The following is a 27,252-nucleotide window of genomic DNA, read 5'->3' as shown; positions in this document are numbered from 1 at the left end:
CGCGGGTGACGTGTTCGCTGGGGCCGACGCGAAGGGAGGGGGGCTGAACCCGGAAGTGGGTTGGTGCTGGAGCGAGCGCGCCGGGAGCCAGCAGGGGAGCCCTGGGGGCCTGGTAATGGTTGCGCGGGTCTCTGCCCTCTGCCTAGGGACCCCGGGGTGGGGAGGGGCGCGGGCCAGCTGTCGGCAGGCGCGATCTCCGCCCGGTCTGGGCCTGCGAAGGCGCTGGGGCCGGCTGGCGTTCTCCCCCACCCCTGTGACCCCCACGCGTTCTGCTTGGGGGCCCTCCCGGGGTCGCCTCCACCGGGCGGCCAAGGGACACTCTCCATCCCGTCCCCACAGTGGCGAGCCCTGCGCGCCTCAGGAAAGCATGTTAACAGAGAGATGTGGGTGTCACGGCCGCCGAGGCCTTATTGTCGCCAGCCCCGAGCCCCTGCACAACGGCGCAGCCCTGGTCCACCTGCCCCCTCTGGGGTCGAGGGGCGTCCGTCCGGGTCCTCCCCGCCTTCCAGCGCGCGCATCTGGCCGGCCCCAGAGGTGCGCTGCGGCCCCGCGAAGAGCCTTTTGTCAGCTGTCTCCCCTAGCGCGGCCCTCCGCCCTGTCCGCCCCGCATCTCAGTCACCCCGGGTCAATATTTACTCGTGACCTAGGAAGGGTCGGTGCGCGGGTGGCATGCAGGGCTGGGCAGTGCCTGGCCGCGGAGTGTCTAACGGGCTTCTTGCTCTTTTGCAGACCATGCAACCCTCGGGAACGCCCCTCCAGAAGCTGGGCTCCAAGACAATCTAGTTTCTTCTCCTTTTCCTTCTTCTTTTTTTCCTCCTGGAGACATCCCTGAAGACACTTATGAAGTTTCTTGTTCTGAAATTGTTGCACTGCAATGAAGAAAAGGAGGAAGGTGACTTCCAGTCTTGACGAGAAGATCCGCTTGGGCTACCCTCAAGACTCTTCGGAAGGCCATGTCGCGGGGGTGGGGGCGTGTGACCAGCTGACCTACGCCCCCTGCCCCGAGAGGCCCCCTCCAGACCCACTGCGCTGTTACCGGGACCTCCCGGCGTCCCCGTCTCCAAATCCGGACCAGAGGAAGCTGTTGAGTTCCCTGCAATATAACAAGAACCTGCTCAAGTATTTAAACGACGACCGGCAGAAGCAGCCGTCTTTCTGCGACCTGCTCATCGTCGTGGAAGGGAAGGAATTCAGTGCACACAAAGTCGTGGTCGCGGTGGGCAGCAGCTACTTCCACGCGTGCCTGAGCAAAAACCCCAGCACGGATGTCGTCACCCTGGACCACGTCACCCACTCAGTCTTCCAGCATCTGCTCGAGTTCCTGTACACGTCGGAGTTTTTTGTGTACAAGTATGAGATCCCGCTAGTCCTAGAGGCCGCGAAGTTCCTGGACATCATCGATGCGGTGAAATTGCTCAACAACGAGAGCGCCGCCCCTTTCCAGGCTGAGCTGAGCGACAAGTCCTCCTCCGAAGGGGCTCTGGGCGAGCTCCCGGGAGGGCTGTCCGGTCACAATCACCAGTGCAAGTTCTGCAGCAGGCATTTCTGTTACAAAAAGTCTCTGGAGAATCACCTGGCCAAAACCCACAGATCCCTCTGGTTAGGGAAGAAACATGGGTTAAACATGCTGGACAGAAGCTTCTCCACCAGGAGGTCGGAGAGGAGCCGGAAGTGCCCAGGCCAGGGCGAGGATAGCAGCAGTGAGGAGGAGCCGGAAAGTGGCGGTGACGGGTCTGAGCCTTTGAATCCAGAACCTTTTTGTAAGGACAAGTCCGACCGGAACGACTCTGAGGACCCAGGAAGTGACTCTAACGCGGAGGAGGATGAGCTAGAGGAGGAGATGTCCGAGGAGGACTCTGATACGGAAGAGCACAGTGACAAGGAGCATCATGATGCCGAGGAGGAGCCTGAGGCCGGCGATGCTGTGGGAAGTATTCACGAGGGCTTGACGCCCGTGGTCATCCAGAACAGTAACAAAAAGATCCTGCAGTGTCCGAAATGCGAGAAAACCTTTGACCGAATAGGTGAGAAGAAAGGGCTTGTTTTCCATCTGTACTGTAATCACTTAACTTCTCAGAGATGTTTTAAAGGTGATAATTAAAAACGAAATTTGGAAAGTAGATTTTTAAAAAGACAGCTAGGGTGGGTATTTGATTTCCTTTCTAGGACATCCACACCCCACCAATGCTCTACTGCTGAGCCAACTGGCCAGGGCCAGTAATTGATTTTCAATATATGTTTCTTTTTTTTCTCCTCGTTAGTTTAAATTTGTTATGGCTCAGGAATTGAAATATTTGTCTTAGCCTTTATTTTGTTTTTCTCCTGTCCCTGACAGTAGGTGACAGATCATTGGATCATGTATTTGGTATGAGAAACTCCAAAGTTTTTGGTTATGATGAATACAGAGGTTTAATTTCCATGCTAATTAAATTTCATAGACAAGTGCTATTTTTGAGTCAGGAAATTGAATTAGACTATGTTATATTTAATTTAATAATTAGTATACCATTCCCCCTTGAACTTAGTAATATTTGAGTTAGAAATACAGCCCCTTTTCCAGTATCCAGTACTGTTTGGAATTGGGGTGTTTCAGATTTGACTAATACATAGTTGAGAATAAAATTAGAACGTGATTTAATTTTGTAGATAGAGCTGTTAGGAAGTGTCCTAATAAGTAGATTCTTTGGTTATTATAATAATGAGTAAGTCAATTCTTACCTTATTAGAAATGTGTATGTAGGAAATGTGGTCTGTCAGCTTAAGTTAAGAATAATGTCAGTGAATTTTTAAGTTCAAGAGATCTAATATTTGCTAGTAAGATACTTTTTGGCGGTCTCTTATATGAACTGTTCTAATGTAAACTTAAATGCAACAGTTGAGCTATTTCCATATAAATCAAAGTTATGAAATTGGAAATATATTCTACCACATAAAATGATAAAGGATCTGACCTAAGCCCTGGCCGGTTGGCTCAGTGGTAGAGCGTCGGCCTGGCGTGCAGAAGTCCCGGGTTCAATTCCCGGCCAGGGCACATAGGAGAAGCGCCCATCTGCTTTTCCATCCCTCCCCCTCTCCTTCCTCTCTCTCTCTTCCCCTCCCGCAGCGAGGCTCCATTGAAGCAAAGATGGCCGGGGCGCTGGGGATGGCTCCTTGGCCTCTGCCCCAGGCGCTAGAGTAGCTCTGGTCGCAACAGAGCGACGCCCCAGAGGGGCAGAGCATCGCCCCTGGTGGGCAGAGCGTCGCCCCTGGTGGGCGTGCCAGGTGGATCCCGGTCGGGCGCATGCGGGAGTCTGTCTGTCTCTCCCCGTTTCCAGCTTCAGAAAAATACAAAAAAAAAAAAAAAAAAGGATCTGACCTAGTAAAATTATTTATTCAGTTTAATCCCTGTGTGTCTTGCAGTGTTGAGTTACTTATGTAAGTGGTTTGGATGCAAATTGGTTTTATAAGACATTGGTAATTATTTCCTCTCAAAATATGCAACAGTATACTCTGACATACCAGTGGTGACCTCTTTTTGCTTTTCATTGTGCCTCTGAATATTTTTCACTCCAAATTAGAATAGCTTTGACAAACCCAATTTAATAATATATTACTATTTTTGCTATACGGCTCTATACAAACATGAATAACACAAATTTTCTTGAATAGCTCAGTCAATCGGAAGAGCATAGGAATACACAAGTAACCATGTTCATCTTGGCCCGGATAAATGCTCTTGTAGAGCTATAAACAAGTACTCTGCGGGGCATAAAGGAGTGAACATTTTTGGCTTGAGATAACCTGAGAATGTTTCATCTTTTCGATAGATTATGCTTCTGAGACTTTGTATTCTCAGCACGTGCTCCCTGTATTCTGTCTTAATTTGACCTATTTTGACTTGAGATGAATGAGAAGGGGGTCAGTTCACAAATGCATTGTAGACCCAGCACATAGACCTCAAACTGTGCTATTGAACACTAGGCAGGGAGATGCTTTGTGATAGGGGTTCTATGTCAAGTTCGACTGAGAAGGCCATCTGCTATAATTCACAATCTGCATTAACTCTGTCAATTTCTCGGTAAAGAAACCAGTTAATTTTGCTTAACCTGGCATTTCTTGAATTAATTTTATTATAAGACACTTTTGTGGTACTTCTTTTCATGTCCCAAGAAATGGGAGTTCTTTGTACGTAATCTGAGAAAGTCCTGTTCAAGAAGAAAGTCCTGATATACTAAGAGGGAGGCCATTTGCAGCTTTTTAAACCATGGGCAGCCCTGATAATTGTGGGAATAAATAGGTCACACTGTAGGCTTATTTCCAGCCTAGCTTTCCAAATGTATTTTACATTACCCCTTTTATGCTCTCCCGTTTTCCTTAGCCTCATTGGAGATGTGTACTTCTCCTCTGGTACTTAGAGAGAGATATTAGATCATAACGGTTTAAAAAGCACCAGCTGTGGGGACGTCCCACTGCCTGCATTTTTTGAATCCAGATCTCGGGCGGGTTACTTGGCCTGTCTGTATTTTGTTTCCTTTGAGTGGGCTGGGGTGATGCTATGACTACCTTCTACTGGGGTTTATTGTGGAGATTGGACAGGATAGTCCTTGTGAATCACTTAAAATGTATGAAATTTGGAAGGCGTTCAAGGAATGCTAACTGCTCTTATTATTCATTAATCTAGTGTAGTTGAGTCTGTGAAGTACCAACTAGTGTGAATGCACTTTGATATTTTCTAGACTATCCTGCCCCAACTGCCCCGCCATGCTAGTCACAACCTAAGGAGTTGACTCTAAACACTAATGACCTTTAGATTGTAGAATGCTAGTCTAAACTGTAATGTGGCTTAGCTTTTGTTTTATAAAACCTGCTTGTTATTTGTGATATCTGTGAAAAGTCATTCCAGGTTTTACCTTGGGATACGCAAGACCACTTGTTCTCCCCCCCCCCCCATAAAGTCTCAGATTAAATTTCATCCTTTGAACACAGCAGGGAGAGTGGTGACCCAAGTTTTTGAGGAAAGGTACACATTGAGCAGTTAGCTTAGAACAATAAGTCTGAGGTTTATCAAAGTTATAAATTTCGGTTAACTTTTTTCACGTGGGTGTGGGTCTGTACATTAAGTAGGCTATTAATCATGAGATTCTTTTTTTCACTGTCAAATTTCAATCACTCCAATAAATGTACTGAATTTAATTTCGATTTCTCTCTTTTTATAGGGAAATATGAGAGCCACACACGTGTTCACACAGGTGAGAAGCCCTTTGAGTGTGATATTTGTCACCAGCGCTATTCGACAAAGTCTAACCTAACTGTTCACAGAAAGAAGCACAGTAATGAAACAGAATTTCATAAGAAGGAGCACAAGTGCCCTTATTGTAATAAACTTCATGCAAGCAAGAAGACATTAGCCAAGCATGTTAAGAGGCAAGTATTATCTTGCTTCCTCAATACTCTTCATTGTACCTTCTAATTTAAATATATAGTAAGCTGAGAACATTGGTGGAGTGCTTGTCTCCAGTTCCTTCATTGCTTAACACTTTGCAGACTATAGATTTATGAAGGGCAGCGAATGTTAGTTTCTCCACATTTTTTTATTAATGCTGTGGAGTTGAGGATTTTTGATAATGAAACGAGTTCCTTAGTCTATACTACTGAAATTTAAGAAATAGCAGTTGGTTATCCTGCTTTCTGTCTTCAGTTTGGCAAGTATGTTTTTAAAAATAATATGGTTTTAGAACTCTAGGAAATTTATTCCTCATGCTCAGTTTTATTTTTAGTTGCTAAAATAAAAATTTGTGAGAGAAAGAATATTTAGTACTGTTTGCATATATAACTCTTAAGCAATTAAATTTACTGGACTAAAAAAAAAAATCGAGTGAATTACCTTGAAGATTATCTGTGAATAGCTAGATCACCGAATGTACTTAAAATATATCAAGACTTTTCTTTGAAAATTCTGCATACATTTAGGCATACACATTCATGTATTGAAATGCTATTGCTACATATATTCTTGAAGTATGCACGTGTATGTCTCTAAGAAAGGAATCTGTCTGGTTCTTGTAATCACTGTCCACAGATTATATAGACTGTTGACTTGACTAATATATTATTTTCCTAATCATTTTTTTATTTTTCTCTTCCAGATTTCATCCTGAAAATGCACAAGAATTTATTTCCATTAAGAAGACTAAGAGTGAAAGTTGGAAATGTGATGTAATAGCTTTTAATATGTAATAGAAAACCAAACTAAATGTAACGGTACCTTTTAGTAAAATCATTTGATGTTCAAGTAGTAGACACTTAGCTTAGCTCCCCTTTAGAGCTTCCTCTTATGCAATGATATCCTAACATTTTGATAAATTAAGGGTGGCGTGGGTTAGTTTTTAGATGATGGATCTGACAAACAGGCATCCTAGCTTTATTTTTAATTTAATCATCATGCCGTGTATTTAAAGCTGTGTATATAAACTGATGTTACTGTTGCACAAGAATATCTAACGTTAGAATTTCCCCAGCATTTCTGATTATCTGTCACTGCATAACAAACCACCTCATGACCTAATGCCCTTAAACAATCATTTTTATTGTATCTCACCATTTAGTGGGTCAGTCAGCTAACCTTGCAGCAGGGCTTTGCTGGGTGATTCTTCTGTTCCACATGGTTTCAGCTAAAGTCATTCATTTGTTTTCAGCTGATGGGTGGTCTGGTTTGGGGGCACTTCCAAAGTGGCTCGCTTGCATGGCTGGCAGCTTGGTGTTGGATGGCCACAAGGAACTCAGTGAGGACAGTTGGCTGGGGCCCTTGAGTCATCTCTGCTTTGGTCCCTTGATGGGGTTACTTGAGCTTTCTTCTGCAATGGCAGCCAGGACCCAAGAAGCCCGCTGAAAACAGTGGGGCTTTTTACGCCCCAGGACACCACTTTCAACGCACTCTTTTTTAACATGGGTTTATTCCTCATCACGAGCTTTGTCATGCAGTTTTAACTCAGGTTCCCTTACATTTTTGTGTGTCTGTTGTAGATTTGCAAGAAGTCGTTCACGCGAAGACCACACTTGGAGGAGCATATGATTCTGCATTCTCAGGACAAACCTTTCAAGTGTACCTATTGTGAAGAGCATTTCAAGTCACGGTTTGCACGCTTAAAGCATCAGGAAAAGTTTCATTTGGGTAAGCACATTGCTTTCTCTAGGAGCAGTCCCAGCGGTCAGTGACTGTCATGGCATGCTATGGGCCTGCTGCTGTGGGACTGCTTGGGAGAGGTGGTGTGAATCAGGAGGAACACTGCATGTGCTGCAGCTCCTGAGATAGGGAAATGCGTCCATTTGTTTATTGTTTCAGTGGCAGATGTGTCTGGATTCTAAACTGCATTTGCTCACCATTGATAGTTGGATAGAGTTGTCAGTGCTGGGGATATGGCACTTTTGTGTTGCGAAAAACTTATTTTCAGGGAGTGCAATAAACTTTGTCTGTTTGGAATTCAGTATCGTATTGGATGAATTCCCTCCCCTGGGCTTATGGCCATGGTGGAGACTTCCGGTTTTGGGGGTAGTGCCGTTAGGTACAGTTATAGCCATTAATCCGAATGATGGATTATTGTCAGGCCAAGTAGGGGTCTTCTCTCTGTCCTGTTCAGTGTTTCCATTGACCGCTTGGATAAAAGTAGTGCTTCATGTTTATGAAATTGGTCACTAATATAAAGCTGCCAGGGGTAATAAATGTAGCAGAAATTAAAATGTAAAGTGAAAACTTTGTGCTATACAAAGGGTTAAAAACAAATTCAGTTCAATTTAATTAAGGGTACAGAGAAAGTTGTTAGACATGGGAACGATCTGACATTTAGTCACTGGGGAAAGTGTAAAATGGTCCAGAATCCAGACTCTTACTTCACAGTAGCTTTGCATCTTTGGCCATCATTATTTATGGAAACACATGTACCAAACAGAGTACTGCTTTGTGTATTTCATACACAGAGATATCTTTTCGGTTTTCTTTGCATTCATCTCTAAGTTCCTCTCCCCTGAGTCACTGTACACCTTAGACAAGGGGTTCAGAATTTGCATTTCTAACCAGTTCCCAGGAAATGCTGATCCTGATGGTCCAGGTTCCACATCCCTGAGAATAACAGAGCCCTTAGCTTTGCAAAGTCAAATCTTCTAATTAGATCCTATCTAGAGAGTTGACATGAAATCTCCCTTAGTTTAAGTTCCCAGCTTAGCTTTATAAATAAAAAGTTTTGAGGTTTTCTGGAATGCAAAATTGGACATCCACTACAGGGAAAAGAAACCAAAATGTAGCTAGCCTGTTGTTTGAAGAGCCCTGGTAAGTACCTGGACATGATGGAGACCACTCCTTTGTGTTCCCCTGGCTGGAGCCTTCTGCACACACGGTTACCCCTTTGTGCATAGTTGTCCTGGTAGGTGTTTCTCTCTGCCTAACACACACTTCCCATAGCGTGCTCACCTGGGCACTGTCTTAGCCTCATCTCGTTATTTTCAGCTATGCAAAATGTTTGTTCTCCTTTCCCTAACTTCTTAGTGCCTTTTTTGGGGGCAAATGGGGGGAGCTGGGAGGAAGAGGAGGAGGCATATTTCATAGCTTTTAACTCAGTCCTAGAAGTTAGTGAAGAATCAATAAACACTTGCTGAATGAGTTAGTCAATGAATAAAAGACTCAGATCCCAACATGGTAAAGGCACTTGACGCAGTACACATGTTGGGGCCACCTCTCACTTCTGACGCGTCTATGTGGGAAGTTCCCCAGAACCACGTGGCCACTGAGCGGCACTGTTGTGCTTCTGAACTCCACATGTGTTCAAATGCCATTTCTTCCCATTGTGCTTTTATAATGAACTCTTTATTCTTTCATTAATTCATTTTATAGTTTATTTTTCCAAAGTCTAAGACATCTTTCAAATATATTGCTGCCTTGAACAGTACATTTCCAAAGCATGAACACTCTTAATTTTTCCAGTTTCTCATTACTTCCTCCTTCCAGAATTTTTTTTTTTAATACAGGGACAGAGATAGAGTCAGAGAGAGGGATAGATAGGGACAGACAGACAGGAATGGAGAGAGATGAGAATCATCAATCATCAGTATTTCGTTTTGACACCTTAGTTGTTCATTGATTGCTTTCTCATATATGCCTTGATTGCCTTCAGCAGACCGAGTAACCCCTTGCTTGAGCCAGCGACCTTGGGTCCAAGCTGGTGAGCTTTGCTCAATCCAGATGAGCCCACACTCAAGCTGGCGACCTTGGGGTCTCGAACCTGGGTCCTCGGGCATCCCAGTCCGACGCTCTATCCACTGCGCCACGGCCTGGTCAGGCCTCCTCCCAGAAATTTATAATCTAACGTTTTCTACTTTGTCCCAATCCGATTTCAAACGAGGAACTGGCCATTTCAATTTTTTATCTCATTAGTTTATTGGCATTTAGTATAGTGGGTGCCAGGCCCTGTACTCAGCTCTGGAAATAATAGAAGTGATTGTAAATCTGTCTTGTAGGAATAGAAGGGAAAAGGAAACTACTAATGAATGGTTGCATTGTGTTACTATGTATCCTCTAATCAAAGTGGGCGTGGTTGATAGTGCTGTGCAGGATAAAGCCCAGTGCAGCCTCTTCCTTTGTGGGGAGTCCCAGGCCTTATGTGCTGTGCTTCCCTGTGAGTCTCCTTTGTTCTTCACACAAAGCACCTCATTTCCGAAACCTCGGCACCAAAAGTGTGGGGCATTTTCCCCTCAACAATAAGCAAGTCTCTGCCACTGGCTGGGTGTCCTACAGTATGACTCAAGTCCAACACTCTGGCTGGAGACAGTTGAGTCCCACAGGTGCCAGGCTGAGTCCTGCATGGCTGCCCTCTGCCCCCCTTCAGATACTGTTCCCAAGTCGTAGACCCCCAGCGTACCCACAGCCTGCTGCCTCACGTGTCCCAGTCGGGTTTAACTTAGGGTCTACTCCTCCAACTTCAAGTGCACACTGTTTTTTCCTTTTTAGGTCCTTTTCCATGTGATATATGCGGTCGCCAGTTTAATGACACTGGGAATCTGAAACGCCATATAGAATGTACCCATGGTGGGAAGAGAAAATGGACTTGCTTTATCTGTGGAAAATCAGTGCGGGAGAGGTGAGGAGTTCTCCACATGCAGGAAAATCCTGGTACTGGGGTGCAGAAACCAGTAATAAATGTCATGTATAATGATCAGAGGAACACAGACACACCATGCTTGAGCCATGCTTTAAGTTGAAAATTAACCTGCTCTCACGGACCTCCTTGTGGTACTTCAGAACGCTGGGATGGACAGAAGTTTCTGTTTCTTCTAGGGAGAAATAGTCACATACACTGACTTAAGAATTAGAACTACTTGGGCTTCTCTGTGCAGTTGTACCTTCAAAATTCTGAAAGAAAAAAGTTTCCAACCTAGAATTCCGTTGTTAGTCAAAGTAACAATCAAGTTTGAGGATAGTAAAGCCTTTCTTCATGACGTCGGAAGACTAGCCTTATCCCTTTCTTTCTCTTGAAGCAACTAAGGCATGTGCTTCAGCAGAAGGAGGCACTAACCTGAAGACAGAGGCAGCCAGAAACAGGAATGCTAACATGGGAGCGAGGGAAAGTGGGTTCAGGGCCGGCAGGCTCCCAGCGCATCAGTTGCTCTGTGTGTAATGGGCCGTCGGTCCACACCACTTGTGACCCCTACGTGCTTAGCTTGTTACTGGGAGGGTCCCTGCTGGCGTGTTTCCTCTTAACTAGGGGACCGAAGGTCTGATCCAATATCTTCAAAAAAATTTTTTTTAACTGTGATAACATTTAGCACAACATCTGCCCTCTGATCAAATGTTTGCATGCACAAGACCATGTTGCTAACCATGAGGACAGTGTTGCACAGCAGATCTGTGGAACTTATCTGCTATAACTGAAACTTTGTGCCCACTGAGCAGTAATTGTCTGTTCCCCCTCCCTGCCCCAAATTCTTACCTGTCCTCTGCTGTTCTACAGCACTTGGTGCTAATGAGATTCATACCCTTAACTGAGCACATTCGTTTTATTTTCTAGACAATTTTTTTTAAACTATTTGTGAAAATTAGAGGTAGGTCATGATAAGCTCAGAAGCAAAATATTTAGATCAGCCCACTCACCTCAACCATACCTCTGGACCACTAGGGCCTGGTCCACTTAGCGTGTCAGGTGCTCAGATTGGTTTTTATGCATCATAAACTCTTCCTCTTAAAGGTCTTTCTGCAAAAGCAAACAACAAACCCACAACAACCCTTCCATGTTTTTACTTTTATTACTTAATAGGTAGGGGTCTAGGGATAGTTTTCAGGATGTTTTCCATAAAACTCGGGGTAACTGCAGACCCACCAGTGAAGTGGTGGTAGAAATGTGCCACCTGCTGTCACAGAGCCACCTTCACACTTCACCACGGATTGAAATACACCCAAGGGGCAGCGATAGTCAGAGGCCTGCGAGGGGCAGACACACAGCCTTGTCCTTTCTTTCCTGACAAATAAATGTCAACCCTTTACCTCAGTGGCAAGTCTCTGAATCTCAGAACTGCTGAACACACTGCTGATGGGTTGTGACCAGCGGGGTCACTCAGTAGCCATTCAGAGTCCGCAGGACCGGAGTACTTAGGGATAACGAGAATTGTGTTCTCTGATGTTTCCCTATTCAACGTGGCATCGCAAATCCCAAGTACCCACAGAGTTTTCTTTGCCTTAAAACACTCTGAACGAGTATCGAACACCTGTTTATAAGCATTAGCACTGGTAAACTGGATTCCCCATACATTTTTGAATGCTCTCAACCAAAATCACATTGGTGTTACCTAGTCCAGTGATAGCAATGGAATGTTTTCTGTTTGTACTTTCCCCAGACTTTGTTTAAGCTAGATAGTTGTTTGAGCAAACCAATGGCAAAGGAGGTCCAAGTTAAATTATTTCTTACTTTTTTTTTTTTAGACAAGACAGTAGAATTAACGTTTTATTTTGTTGGGTTTTTTCAGAGAGAGGAAGGGAAAGAGCAGGAGCGAGAGTGTGTGCCCTGACCGGGGATCGAACCAGCAACCATTGCATTCCAGGTCAATGCTCTAACCAACTGAGCTGTCCGGCCGGAGCTTCTTTATTTTTTAAGGGGAGAGACACAAACGTATTTGTGTGGGTGAGGCTATCCCTAGAAGAGTATCTGTTAACTTAAACACCCTCCTAATGAGCTTTTGGAAATCTGTGTCCAGTGCTCACATTGGCATTGAAAAGCTCTTTAGTTTAAATATATATGTATTTTAACACAGAACTACCCTGAAAGAACACTTGAGGATCCATAGTGGAGAAAAGCCTCACCTGTGCAGTATCTGTGGGCAGAGCTTCCGCCATGGGAGCTCATACAGGTAGGCCAGGCCATTTTCTTTATCCTAAATAAGTAAAGCTACGTCTTCATTTTCCTTTTATTTTCTTATCACTTATTTGTTGAACTAAACCATTTCTTAACACTTCTGACAAGAAAGTTGTGCAAAAATACTTGGTAGACTCCCCACCCTGCAACTTTTAACATTGTCTTCATTCTGTGGTATAAAATTGTATTAAATATTTCCTCATCACCAGATTTGCCAGATGCTTTACTGTCTGTCTACAATGTCATTTAAAGATCGATTTCATCATTTTTTTAATAAAAAATTTTTTATAACTCTGGTGTTTTAGACAGTGTATTTCTTCACTCTTGATTGTCAAAGAATAGTTTGGTGTGAATACATGGCAAAGTTGAAAGTTCCTGGATTCTCAGTTTTCAAAAGTCTTCATTAGTTGGAACTTAAATGATTATTTTTATAATAATCCCTGACCACATTTGCAGTTTCTGAAAAGTTGTGGGGCTTTTTCTGAATAAATAATAGGTGAATACGTACTGTGAGATATGTGTACAATTTTCCTTTTTATTAATGTTCTGAAGAATTTTAATCTTGAGGGTTTGCTATTTACCCTTTCATTTATTATTTACCTCTTTTTAAGTTTAAATGCAATGCTTCCCCTTTACACATAGTTCAGTCAGTTTGCTGGGTGTAGTTATAGCAGTGCCAGCATGTCGGGTAACTGGACTGAGAGAGTTCTTCATTTCCCTGGGACATGATATTCAAAACAATTCAAGTTAAATCAATTTAATATTCTAAATCTTTTACAATCAGTTCGTGGGTAACTATAAAACGAGCCTCATTTTGTTTAGTTGTATGTGAAGAAAAGTAATGAAATGGAATTGTCAGAAAATTGATTACTTACAAATTTACTTTGATTCTCAGCTGTTACTTTGTAAATGTGCTGCCAACTCTCCAGAAGGTTCCTCCGTAATTACTGGCCATGTTACTTGCCACCTTTGGTGTCTGTCCCTTGTGCACTTCCCCATTTGTCTGATTCTGATTCCTTCTGGATTCACTCCTGCTTTGCTCTTCCTGAGACTTCACCGGCCACATAGATACGACTCTAGAATTTGGTTGGTTTGGTGAAGTAGACCACCTAAAATGCAGGAAGGACTGTCACCCAGAAGTAGTGTGAGCCTGTGCTGAGGGGCAAGTGCTTTTTGAAAGAGGTAGTCGGGGCGGAAGCCGGGAGTCAGGTCATGAGAGTGGAAGGGTGCGGAGTAACAGAAACAGAGCCGCAGCAGATGGGGCTGCTGGGGTGACAGCCGGTTCTCACCGTGCGCGGACGGGAGCATGTTTTTCCTTCGGTTTCATTGTTTTCAGTGGCCTTCCGTTCTTCTTCCTTACAGACTTCACTTACGAGTGCACCACGATGATAAAAGATACGAGTGTGATGAGTGTGGGAAAACGTTTATTCGTCACGACCACCTTACAAAGCACAAAAAAATACATTCAGGTAGTATGTTTCCAGAATCCCTTTTTTAAAAAAACACCTGAAAAGGACATACTACATTGTGTTTATGCCAGCTGTAATTCTTATAATTTGGTATATGTTGGCCACTCCTTTGTAATACTGGTTCTAACTACCTTTTTAAAAAGAATCTAAGAGGGATATAATTTTATGATGTTTTTCTGCAGTGTAATTGTAATCATTTGGTTGCCTTTTATGATGATGGGTATTTTAAAATTGTTTTAATCAAATGCTCACAATTGCATTCTGCATATTATGCAGGTATACGCAAGGTATTGCTGTTGACAACTCCCTACACAGAGACTCCAGGATGACATTTGTCATTTTGACTAGAATTGAAAGAAGTTAGCAAAACTAAGATGGTTGAAGAGAAAGGATTGTAATTGGGTGTTAAAGTTTATGCCATAGTCAATTTTTGAAACCCTGTCTTTGGAAGAGTACCTTAATCCTGATCAATTTCAGATCTTCATACTATATTTGTAATTTTTATATTCTGGGGATATCTTTCATAATTCTCCTCTCAGATCCATGTTCAGGAAGTGCTAAAAGAGCCAATTCTGAGCAAGTAGAGCAGGTGATGATCAGTATTACTGTGAATATAGCTAAATATATACAGCAGATAGTCCTCAGATTCTGAAATGACCCGAGTGAGGCAGGTTGAGTTGCTATGACCATTTTTTAAGACTCTAAAACTTAAAAAAAAATTTTTTCTTATATTGATTTTTAGATAGAGGAAGGGGGAAGAAGAGAGAAACAACAATTTGTCAAGTTATTTGTATATTCCTTAGTTGGTTCTCGTATGTGCCCTGACTGGGGATCAAACCTGCAACCTTGGTGTATTTGGACAAAGTTCTAACCTGCTATTACCATTTTTAAGAGGTGTTAAAGATCTTACAACTTTCTCACTGGAATTGCACATTTTCCTCTTTAGGTGGAGAGTTCTGAAGTCCTAATTCTAGAGGCCACATGGTTTGATTGCATGCTGGTATTAATTGGAGAAAGTGATTTTTAAAGACCCCACCTTTGTAACTGAACATAAGAATAGAGTTGAGAAATTGGGCTTGTCTACAGTTTCCTTTTATATTTGAATTGTGGCTCATCGCAAACTTAAGAAATCCCCATACATGAGATGTCTTTTAAAATAAAGAACAAAGATCTGAAAATGTTCAGGTCCTTTTTGTAAAAAACAAGATGGCCTCATCTTCATACTGTGTATGTTCATTTAAGGTGTTTGATATCTAGACTTAATGTGTTTCCCCAAATCCTGAGTTTGGAAGTAATTTCATTTCTCTCACTGTGTTACGCAGAAAGGTAAGATTTGATTCTGTAGCAGAGGCTAGACGTGGGGCAGAGGTCACGTCCCTGAAGATAGAGATTCACTGGAGAAAGACACGAGTAAAAACTGAGGCAGATGGCACAGAATAAAGGGGCTTTACCTTCCTGGCGTATGTCTCCCATGTTATATCTTCCTGTGTGGTCATCTGATTCTGGGGGAAAACACTGAAATGCATATTTTGGGTCTTTAAGGTGAGAAGGCTCATCAGTGTGAAGAATGCGGGAAGTGCTTCGGTCGCAGGGACCACCTCACTGTGCATTACAAGAGTGTGCACCTGGGAGAGAAAGTGTGGCAGAAGTAAGTGGAACAGCTGAGTTTCTTACTGTTCCTTCCTCGGCTCAGTCCCGCTGGAGGGACGTTGTGGCGTGTTTCTAATTTATTTTGTTCAGTAGGGCGTAGTGGGTTAATCAGCTCTCCTCCCCACTCTGTAACTTCTCTGCGGACCCAAGGGAACTGAGCAAAAGCAACTCTTCATGCTTGTGCTCAGCATTCAGAGGCTAGGAAGCTGCAGACTCTGACCTTAATGCCTAATACAGAATCTTGGCATTCTTCAGGGAATTCATTGGTTGGATTGCTATGGCTCTTTGTATAAATGTATGTCTATTGTGTTATTTAATGAAATGGCGATTATTGGGAAATGCTGTAGTCAGAGTTTAAGTCTTTCTAATCACACTAAGCATTTAAAATGGTATTTTACTTGAAGTAGGGTATGCATTGTCCTGAACATCAACTTTGTAATACAATTTAGATATCCAAGTTTAACTGAGTTGTTGAGTGTAAACTGTTGAATGAACTGCTCTTGGACTAGGTCTTTGGAGCGAGTACTAAGTAACAGACGTGGTCCGAGGTGCCAGGAACTTGGTTTAACAGTGTGGAGCATTATACAGAACACACACAGTGTGCATAAATGGCGGGGACTGGGGCTGATCTGAAGACCGGGAGGCAGTGTGGATCTGTATTCACGCCTTACATTTCCATGTGCTGGTCTGGTGCTTCCTCATTGTATTCTGTGATCTCCTTGTGAGTCAGTGTGTTCACAGTAGTCATTTTATTCTTGTGCTCCTTAGATGCCAGCAGCACTGCTGAGAACCGGGACATAATATCCATGATGCCCTTAGGAAAGGGGATGAGAACTTCAGCGTGCTGCGTGAGGGGGCGGGAAGCAGGCCTGTAGACTCGCTGCTCTGGAGAGTCTAGAACTCTTCTGTCCGCAGCCTTTTGTGTAAACCCATAAAAATGACTCAGAACCTCAGGAGCTTTCGTCCATATCTCTTACAATAATAACAAATATAGTTTAAAGAAATTATGTAAGTCATTAGAAATTCTTGTATCAGCTTGAAAGCTCAAATTTTATTATTAACAAATATTGTCAGTTTTTTCCCTTAAAGTGACAGGCTCACTATGTTTAATTTTTGAGACTATTTCCGCTGAATACTCAAGTCTGTAACTGTAGTGTATCTTCTATTCTTTCTAGTAACATGGTGCATATCCCATGGAGAGAGTGGCCGCCATGGCACCTGGCTGTCTCGCGAGTGCTTTTCTCCGGGGCACTGTTGTGCTCTGATTGGGTTGTACTATATTACACTGCCAAACTCAACTCTTTTTATTTTCTTAGATATAAAGCAACCTTTCATCAGTGTGATGTTTGTAAGAAAATTTTTAAAGGCAAATCAAGTCTTGAAATGCATTTTCGGACGCATTCAGGTAAAACTTCATGGGTAGTTTGTGTGTGTTTTTGTGTAATTATTCAGGAGTAAAATATGGACATTTAAACTTTGTTCTTATTTAAATTGTTTTGTTTTTTTTCCTCAATAAGATTTTTACTCATTATATGAAAATTGATGCCACAAATTAGCACATTCCCATCTTCCACTCTATTCTATATGCTTCAGTACTTTGATATTACTTTGTGCAATTTGAAAAACTTTTTCATCTGGGATTTACTCAACTCTTAGCTCTCATTGTCCTCTTTTCTGCTTATTTATGGCGCTTCTATATCTATGTAACTCTCTAAAGACATTTATTTTCTTCTCTTTTGAAAGAGCAGTTCAGATATGACCTCACTGTTACTGCGGAGAGTGGTTTGTGTCAACTGCTCTCTGGAAATTGCCACGTTCTTAGTCTCGCTTTGCTTCCCTGCGGTGATGCTGCTGGAATTTGAGATACAGGCTGTGTCGAGTCCCTCCCTTTCTGCTTTTGGGAGTCCTTGTGTGACATGTCACCTGCATCAACAGCCTGTAATGCTTTGCTCCTTTCTTTTTGAGAAAGAAGCTCATTTGTGCATTGGTAGCTGCTTTGCTTTATATATAGTGGGAATTTGTCAAGCTGCTGTTCTGGAAGAGAAAAACAATTGCTTTCATAAATATCAGGACAGGAGATAACTGATTTGGGGCAATTTCAGCAGCCAAGAAGCACAGTAAAGACTTGAGTGCTCATACAGTGCTGCTGTTAAAAGCAAAGTCACACCTCCCTCCAAATGGGGAAGTCCTGCTTTGGGGTCGCACAGAGGCTGCAGAGAGAATGAGAGCCGGTCGTGATGGTAGTGCAGCCTCGGTGTGCCCAGCACTGCCCATGGGCTAGGCCCAGCATGGCATGGTTCCTGCCCCTTCTCACAGAGTCCACGCCCGGCTCTGGGAGGAGGTCATTGTCCCACATCACAGGGGAGGGAACGTGTGCAGTGCTTGCAGGTGGAGAGCCTGCCTAGAGTTTGGTTGGAAAGCGGTGTAGCCAGAATTCAGACTGAGATCTTGTAAGTGTTTGGACGCAGTCTCTGCGCCAGATTACTCTTATAACAGCATATTATTACAGACTGCCTTTAGTAAGTCCTTGTAAGCACTCACGTGGCCTTATTAGTAAGTCCTGTAAGAATTCATGTGGAAAGTTTGCCACTTTAAATCATGCTCTCACCAAGCGAGTACATCTTATACTTAATGTCGTTTTTGTCCACACAGGTGAAAAACCGTATAAATGTCAAATTTGCAATCAGTCTTTTAGAATTAAGAAAACCTTGACCAAACACCTGGTTATTCATTCTGACGCTCGGCCTTTCAACTGTCAGCACTGCAACGCGACATTCAAGAGGAAAGACAAGCTGAAATACCACACTGACCATGTGCACGGCATCAAGTCCCCCGACGACCCCCCGAGCACCTCCGAGGAGAAGCTTGTGGCCTTGCCAGTGGGCTACTCGTCGGACGACAAAATCTTTCCAGCGGAAACAAAGCAGTACATGGACCCGCCCAAAGTGTACCAGGCGGAAGCCAAGGCGATGTTGCAGAACGTGTCTGCCGAAGTGTGTGTCCCTGTCACGCTTGTTCCCGTTCAGATGCCCGACACCCAGAGTGACCTGGGCCGCCACCCCAACCCCCTCCCGCCGTCTTCACATGACATCTTGTCCCCACAGCCCCAGTCAGCTGATTACCCGAGAGCTACTGACCTGGCTTTTCTGGAAAAGTATACTCTGACCCCTCAGCCAGCCAATATAGTTCATCCAGTCCGACCTGAGCAAATGCTGGACCCCAGAGAACAGTCCTACCTGGGGACATTGCTGGGCCTCGATAGCACCACCGCTGTCCAAAATATTTCTAATAATGAGCACCATTCATGAGGAAGTCCAGACATTCCACGTGGTTCCATTGGCTATGTGCTGATGGTAGCCTAGAGATTATGGCTTTTCAGTTAGCTGGACTGCTATTTCTTCATTTTCTCTGGTGTCTCAAGCACTCAGAACCATCTCAAATCAAGAAGAACCTGTATCTCTTTACTGAACATATGAATATTTGGACATATTTTGAGGTACAATATTTGAAGTGAACATTTTTTGTGATTTTAAAAGATTACATAGTGCTCATTTTTAATGGTATCTCAAACTTTTCAAAATTACTAGCTGTTGACATTATGGATTTTAAATTTTTTTTCAACCATCAGTGGAAATTTTATTCTTTGGTCTCATTCCTCTTTCTTTCCCATCTTCCCAACCAGTTTAAGGACCATGTAGGCTTTCAGGAAGAATTTATGAAACTTTACTGATACTTGCAACTGTTCTTTATCCTAACATAAGATTTCATTATTATTTCCTCCCAATTTTTAAAAAGTGATGCTAGGAGTTTCAATTTATGAGAACGTCTTGGAGATTTCTGTGGTGTTTCTTTATCTGGCCATAATTTCCGGTTATAATCCTTTGGCCTTTTGACAAACTCAAAGCCAGAAAGCTAACTGATGTTAAGAGTAGCTTATTCAGCAAAACGTAGAATGGAAAAAGTCGTCCCAATTACAGTGTTGACCTGTGCTTCAGTTGTTATGAATAGACATGCAAATGTAGATCTAGGCATTCATTTATGCACTTGATAATGTGTTAAAGGCAAAATAGGACAATGTGGTTCAAGGTGAGTTCACCTTTGGCATTCTGCCATTTCCTTCACGTTCACAATATATCGCAGCTTCTCTCTTGGTCTAGCTAAGGGAGGGGACATGGTAGCTAATTCATGAAATTGCATTAACAGGTTCTTTCTGGCCTCCTTGCCCTTGGCTAACTGAAACTCAAGGAGACATGATGGAGATATTCCATCCTTGTTAAACAGGGTGCCAAACAAATGACATTTCTGTCTGAATGCAGTGCTGTTTAATTAAAGGGAGCCACTGTGTGTCTGCAGATTCCCATGTAATCGGATTTATGTTTGTTTTTCCCAGAAGCCTAAGGTCTAATTACCCTCGATGTCTGTTTTCCTATGAGACAGAAGTGGAGGATGGTGAAGGGAAAGGGCCGGGACAGCAAAACCTCACTGGAATGATTAATTGAGGAACAAGTTGGCTTAGTGCTAGGTGATTGCCGGTACCTTTAACGCTGTGCACTTTCCATCGCTTCAAGTCATTGGAACTTCAGCTAGGATGATGTTTCCTAGTCGAGCTGCTTGGAGGATTAGGTAGGCAGGGTTGATTTTTCTGAGCATGTCACTTGTATGTAAACTACTGGAGAAGAGCAATTTTAAGAGTTTTTTATTTCAGTTTTGTTTACACTTCTAATTGCTTTAAGCACTTTAGTGTAAACTGTAAAGTCTTACCCAGTGCTTGTGGGGGAAAGAAGGTCACAAAAAAAATAATGAAATTTTAAATGAATAAAATTTAACCAGTTAATGGAAGCACTTAAGACATGAAGGTACTTTGCAGGAATGCTCCCACACAAGTGGGAGGAGGAGGACTAGTGTGTGGAGAATTGAGGCACTTAACCTAAGGATCTCTTGTAAATACTAAACCAACCTGAGTCTTGCCTCGTTTATTAAAATGTTATAATTATTCTAATACCAGTAGATATGATCAATGGATTCATTCTTATTTTTGAAACATTCTTCTGTGTGGAAATGTTATATCTGGGGTACTTACATGATTGAACTTGATTGTATGAGGTACTGTTAGTCTGCTAGTCTTTCAAGGTGACTTTTAAAAATATATATCTTCTATGATTTTTATCATAAAGAATAAAACTTTTAACTAAAAACCTTACTATTACAAATAGAAGTTATATCTAACAGTGTACCCTGTTTCACATATAAGCCAACATAGAAGGTTTTGGACTTATCAAAAGGCAATGGGGATGTGAGAGAGAGAGAGAGAGAGAGTGATTGTGTGTGTGTGTGTGTGTGTGTGTGTGTGTGTATGGTGTATTATATGCTTGGCAGCGGAAAAAGAGGGTGTTGCATTTTCACACTGAAAAGAATACTTTGTTTTGGTTTTTTTCTGTATTTTTCTGAAGCTGGAAACGTGGAGAGACAGTCAGACAGACTCCCGCGTGCGCCCACCAGGGGCAACGCTCTGCCCACCAGGGGGCGATGCTCTGCCCCTCCGGGGCGTCGCTCTGCCGCGACCAGAGCTACTCTAGCGCCTGGGGCAGAGGCCAAGGAGCCATGCCCAGCGCCCGGACATCTTTGCTCCAATGGAGCCTCGGCTGCGGGAGGGGAAGAGAGAGACAGAGAGGAAGGAGGGGGTGGGAGTGGAGAAGCAAATGGGCGCTTCTCCTATGTGCCCTGGCTGGGAATTGAACCCGGGTCCCCCCGCACACCAGGCCGACGCTCTACTGCTGAGCCAACCGGCCAGGGCCAGAATACTTTGTTTTTTGAAGGTATTTACTTTAGGGTTGCTTTAAGGATAATCTGCTAATGCTTTAAATACATGATTCGATTATAGGCATTGGTTTATAGTAGACAGCTTTTTGGCAATGTATCTCTTCTACAAAGAGACATATAAATATATTTAGTTATTGTAGAGAACTTAAACTTGAATAGTGGTTTATAAAATGCTTTCACAGTGATCTTCATTAAAACTCCTGACCAGCTCTGAAATGGAGGGGTCATGCTGTGTTCCCATCTCAGAGAGAGGGAATCTGAGGTGAAGGCCTCAGTTAAGCCCTCGTCATTGGTAAGGGGCAGTTACTAGACTCTAGGGGGAGCCCTGGAGCATGAATGAGTACTCCCAGGTGCCAAGCACTGCATTTTGTCTTGTCATGTTAAACAGGCTGGGCAGAGAGAGTATAATTCTTATGAAGAAATGATCTCAGTTGATGAACAAACAAAAACCTGCTCCCTCTAATCTCCAAATTAGATGATAAGAAACTTAAAAATTGGGAAAACCTTTTGGATTCAGGCAAACTGAATGTAAGTTTTTAAAGTTGGCACAAAAAAATAAGAAATGAGGCCTGTTGTTTTCAGTTAAACTTTTGTAATATTTGGGAGTTTTGGGACAAATGTTCCATGAACTCTAAAATCCATTAGTTCTGTATTTGTACTTAAATTTTGAATCTTGCAACGAAGTTTAGCCTCATTCAGAATTTTTTATTTTATAAGCATAATTTATTTAAATTAATTTTTAGCTGATAGCAGTTAGCACTTAATATGTAAATTGAATAATTTATTAAGTATAGGAATTTGTTAACCTAATCGGTTTTTTACTTAAATGCACCAAAGATTTTAGTAGGTATTAAAATAGTTTAAAAGAATTTAAATTCCTTGTTGTTTGAATAAATATTTGTCCAAAGAAGCACAGTTGAAGTCCTAGGCTTACGGATTAAAAAAAAAAAATTGTTAGTTTGAATACTAAGATTAAATGTTTGTGTTTATATGTATAAAAATAAGGACAGAAAAAAATACTCTGGGAATACTCATACTGATGAATTATATGTAAGAATACGTGTTCAGTTTTCCTTAGTTTAATTAATTGAATGTTATCTTTTAAGTGGACACTATAAAATACAAAACAATAAGCTTATATTTTACACTACACTATTAAAATCATTTGCCTTAGAATTTTTTTTAAGACAAGTTGAAGTTATTTTTGTAAGAAACCCCACCTATTTTTTGCAGCCTAAAATACCATTTAAGGTTAGGCCTTGTTCTTCCTGTCGGCAAGATCTAACCAACTCAGAAGGAGGTGATCTGCATACTTTTAAGTAATTTAGTCATTTATTGCTAGGAAGAGTGGCAAAAATAAGGTTTTAAACTGGTGCTTTATTAAGTGACTTCCTTTAGAGCGATGGTAGGTCATGGACTAGGTACACTAATTAAATTTTCTGCTGACCTTTAAAAGTGTCAAAACATCTTAGTGGAGTGACTATAAACTGTTAGTGCTAATAAGTAATGAGATACCATGCATTGTTTTTAATTCTGCAGTTGAAAACAAATTAAAACCCCAGCTAAACCAGGATGTTCCTAAAGTCATGTTTTCTCCCTTCCCCCTTCGGCCGCATCCTTTGGGAATAGTTGGATTTGGAGCATTCGCTCCTGGACCGTGTCTATTCTGGGTTGGATGCTCGGTGCCTTGTCAGTGTGTTGCGGTTGCTTAGAGTTGATTCAGCTGGCTAGATCGTGCTGGGTCATAAGTGATTTTGGTTTTGTTGTTGCTGTGATAAGTCTTGTTTGTGTGGCCTGCTGGTCAGGCAATATGTATTTTTATTTTTTTAGGGTGCTTTATGTTTATGTAGGGAAATAGGCACTAAGTACTTGTGTGAATATTTGTTTTTTTGTTTTTAATGTCTATTTTGGCCATTATAGTCACTGTTAAGCCACTCCTGGGCCCGTCTCTAGATGCTTATTTGAGGAATCTGACAAATAAAATGAAATTGTGTGACTGTCTTTCTGTCTTCTCCTCCACCTGCTTTAAAAAAAAAAATCAGTTACCATAACCACACAGCTGTACCTTGAGTGGGTTTTGATTTCAGTTTGCCTAAAACTGAACAAGGGGTGGTCGTTTGAGAAGAGTTTCTCCTTAGGAGTAAGTAGCAGAATCCCAACCAGCATGCAGCTTCAGTTTATCAACTCAGGAAGTGTTAGGACTTTCAAAGCCCTGATTGGATTACTCAAAAGATTCAGTGCCAAATTTTCAATGATGAACAATGTATCTGAAACAAATAGCCTTCCTAAAACGTTAAATGGGGTGATGGTAAATGTTAATTGGTATTAGAGTGAATGATGGGTGTTATGAGAATAATTTTATGAACAGATTTTAGGAACCCCAGATGAATCTTCCTTAGACCCTCTCCTCTTTTGCACATTCCTCTTAGTAAAGTCTGGAGTGGTTTTTGGGGGGATCATCCTGTAATTGCCTCCAAAATTATTTTTACTTAAAAACCCTTTTATCTTGGAATATTAGCATGCTTTCTGCACTTTCTCTTTGGAAGTAGCATTAATAAGAAAAAAGTAATACTATTAGGTTGCGTGGCAGATGAGAGAAGGTTTCAGTCAAGAGACTCTGTCAACTTGCTGTGCATTCTTAAGCCTCTGACTATTGGAGAATCCCCGAAGACTGTAAACTTAGCCTCTGCAGCCATTATATAAACAGCAACTCAGAATTATATTCACAGAGTAGAGATTAGACAGATGGATGTAGCTCCCCCCCCAATTCTTAGGTAAAGAAGTATTTTCAGTGCTTGCATTATGACTATTGGAAATTCTGAAACATTTCTTGAATGACGAGCATGTACACTTCTCAAGGGTAGTTCGCCTCTTTGCTTGGTATCCTGCTTGCATTAAAGTTGGACATTGTACTGTGGTGTAATGACAATACTTTTACTCCCTTCAACAATCGGACTTATGCCTATAGATAAAACTGTAGTACAGTCGAGTGTGGCTGCCAAAAAGTGAGCCCAGAGTTGCTCTGTGTTGTATAGTAATGTTCTGATTAAGGGGATGTCTGATGTACATTAAAGTGACAATGTTCTGAACTTTGTTTTCAGTCTCAAATCCTAAGTTTTGTTTTTAATCATAAGGACATGGTTCAAAGCAGTTACAAAGAAAAATCTATCAAAATTTGTTATTTTGTCAATTGTATGTGACTTTATCTTGTGTTTTATAGATACTTTGGCTGTCTTGTGTTTCTTAAATACAAATGTCTTTATAGCAAAATCCTGTTCTCTGTGAAGACTAGGAAGTGTATTGTATATTGAACTAGTTCTTTGTGTTATTTTGATATTTAAAATAAATATAAAGTTCTTTGGTCCTCATAAAGCATATCTAGGTGTTATTGACACATTCTCACAGTATGGGGATGCAGTGATCTGCATGCCTTCTTGACAATTAAGTGCAAAGACCACTGGCAAATGGAAAATCAAGTATTCTGGGGCATGCTTATATAAATTTTATTTCTCATAAGCTAGATAGTATTTTGAAATATTTTGTATATTAAATGTATTAACCACTAAATGATTTAATGGTTTTGAAGTGGCTAATTAATATAAATTTAAATACTAATGGTGACAAGTAAATAAAATGAACCACACTGTGTTTAGCTGAAACAACTTAAGCTTAAGAGCGTTTATGTTTGCTCTGCTAATTTGACAAATAATCGTTCCAGTATGAAATAATAGAAATTGTTTTTGAAAGTTATAATTCATACTAACATCTTTGCTTTAGAATAAACTATGTGGTAGCATTCTCATTGTACATCAGTCTTAACAGATTTAAAAACCTCTATGACAATTTTGTTTAAATATGAAGAGAACAGGGTTCGACTTCAGGCTGTATCAGTCGTATCAGTGAACGTAATTTCCTGTCTCCCCTTCAACATGGTTTATCCACTCAGGGACATTTTCCCTACATCTTTTGTGCACCCTTACCAATATCCATACATATTTGTTAAGTTTCCTACTGTCTCTAGAGGTAGTGTGGTATAGGGGAAGAGCAAGATTCAAACCAAACTTCCTGTGGACATGTCCTGGCTTTGCCTCTTGCTGGCCCTATTGCTTGTCTCTACAATACAAGTGATGGACTCTATTCTCACAGGGTTGAGATACACAGGTCCAGGGCTTAAAACCATCCATGGCATATAGTGATATTGTTAGACACCTATAATTTAAAAAACACCCTGGCCTGTTGGCTCAGTGGTAGAGCGTTGGCCTGGCATGCGGAAGTCCCCGGTTTGATTCCCGGCCAGGGCACACAGGAGAAGCGCCCATCTGCTTCTCCACCCCTCACTCTCTCCTTCCTCTCTGTCTCTTCCACTCCCGCAGCTAGGGCTCCATTGGAGCAAAGTTGGCCCAGGCGCTGAGGATGGCTCTGTGGCCTCTGCCTCAGGCACTAGAATGGCTCTGGTTGCAACAGAGCTACGCCCCAGATGGGCAGAGAATCGCCCCCTGGTGGGTGTGCGCCGGGTGGATCCCAGTTGGGCGCATGCAGGAGTCTGTCTGACTGCCTCCCTGTTTCCAACTTCAGAAAAATACAAAAAAACAAAAACCAAAAAACAAAAAAACAACCAACAACAAGAAACCCAAGGCGTTACTTGTCCAGGGATTGCCTGTCACCACCATCAGTTGTGAATTCTTGAGAATCTTGGTGTAAAGCCAGTAGCCACAGCCACCATCACAGCTGCCTGGCCCGTGCAGGTTCGCATTAGATTTGGACAGACGGTAATGAAACAATGGAGCCACGAACTGGTGGGCCATTAGCTTTAATCCTAGCTTGCACCTGGCAGGCAAGAAATACACACAGTGGGAAAACACTTCCCTTTCCATTCAGGGCTCCCAAAACCACTGACTTATCTGAGTTACCTAGAATCAAAGGTTTCTAGCTCACCAGCCTTATTCACCTCTGTTCCCCATCTTCTTCTCTCTGCACAAACTGGCTTCTCCTTCAGCACTCTGCCATCTTGTCTGCTTCTCCTCTCCTCCACTTGGCGTTTCTCTGCTTTCCTACAGCATGGGCTCCTCCTAGAACGTAATCACTCTTCCTTTTAAAACCTTTTGGCACGGAAGCCCTCCCCCAACACATATTAATACAATCATGCCCATCCCAAACAAGAAGGGCAACTAATATTATCACCTGGGGCGACAGGTTTCTACTTGGGCGGTGCCATCTTTAACAAAGTGAGCATAATATATTTTATCTGCCCAACACTTGGGTTTCATCTCATTTTGCTCCTAGGATCCCTAGTTAAGAAGCAAGCAAACACAAAATGTAGCGTACAGAAAATGTATCATAGGATTGTACACTTGAAACTTGTATAATTTTATTAACCAATGTCAACCTAACAAATTTAATAAAAAAGAACCAGCATGCAAACTAACAGGCCCCCTGTATGGCCATTCACTGAAATAGGCAGGTTCACACAAACTACACATTCAATTGCTGTGATTTTCGCCCATTCGGCCCGAGAAACCACGAAAAGAAAGCTAATGACTGGAATTGTGTGCGGGATACATTGGAGGGGCAGATGGCTAAAGCTATTATTTTTAAAGGTCTCTGGCAACCCAAGGACGGCCACCTTTACCATGGAAATACAAACTCTTTACAAAAGCAAAAGGCGCAGTTCAATTCTAAGCCACTGTTTTCAGGGTGTCGCAAACCCCGCGCCTGGGTTTTCGGCCTCCTCGGCAGGGAGCCACAAGTGGCGGGGCAATCATTTAAATGAAGCTCTGCCGTCTCATTGGCCCGGCACTGCTGCTCACCGATTGGCCTTTGGGGAAGAAACCTCTGATCGCTGATTGGTTCGTTGAGGACATGGGCGGTTCCGCGCGTACCCATTGGTGGAGGAGGGAAGTTTAAACTGAGACTGAAGCCACACCTGTGTTGACCCAGGCGAG

At 42.3% G+C, this 27,252-nt stretch overlaps 1 protein-coding gene across 2 annotated transcripts; it reads left to right on the top strand.

Moving 5' to 3' along the window:
- On the top strand, positions 1–23,308 carry ZBTB41 (zinc finger and BTB domain containing 41). Of its 2 annotated transcripts, XM_066238499.1 has the most exons (11): positions 1–112; positions 730–2,024; positions 5,196–5,403; positions 6,126–6,195; positions 7,003–7,150; positions 9,977–10,106; positions 12,271–12,366; positions 13,734–13,840; positions 15,383–15,488; positions 16,807–16,895; positions 18,143–23,308. In XM_066238499.1, exons 2-11 carry the CDS (start codon positions 875–877, stop codon positions 18,796–18,798), a joined length of 2,760 nt encoding a protein of 919 aa, XP_066094596.1. In that variant the 5' UTR covers positions 1–112; positions 730–874; the 3' UTR covers positions 18,799–23,308. The 2 variants fall into 2 exon arrangements, with proteins under 2 accessions (XP_066094596.1, XP_066094606.1); XM_066238509.1 differs by lacking the exon at positions 12,271–12,366.
- The last annotated feature ends 3,944 nt before the right edge of the window (positions 23,309–27,252 follow it).

The sequence above is a fragment of the Saccopteryx bilineata genome, chromosome 1 (assembly GCF_036850765.1).
Source record: "Saccopteryx bilineata isolate mSacBil1 chromosome 1, mSacBil1_pri_phased_curated, whole genome shotgun sequence".
Classification (NCBI taxonomy): domain Eukaryota; kingdom Metazoa; phylum Chordata; class Mammalia; order Chiroptera; family Emballonuridae; genus Saccopteryx; species Saccopteryx bilineata.
This window is presented reverse-complemented; position numbering and strand designations above follow the sequence as displayed.

Excerpts from the sequence above, each read along its gene's own strand:
- ZBTB41 (XM_066238499.1), top strand. The coding sequence starts at position 875 with ATGAAGAAAAGGAGGAAGGTGACTTCCAGTCTTGACGAGAAGATCCGC. Across the intron at positions 5,404-6,125 it reads TTAGCCAAGCATGTTAAGAG|ATTTCATCCTGAAAATGCAC; the intron begins GCAAGTATTATC and ends TTTCTCTTCCAG. Across the intron at positions 6,196-7,002 it reads GTGAAAGTTGGAAATGTGAT|ATTTGCAAGAAGTCGTTCAC; the intron begins GTAATAGCTTTT and ends TGTCTGTTGTAG.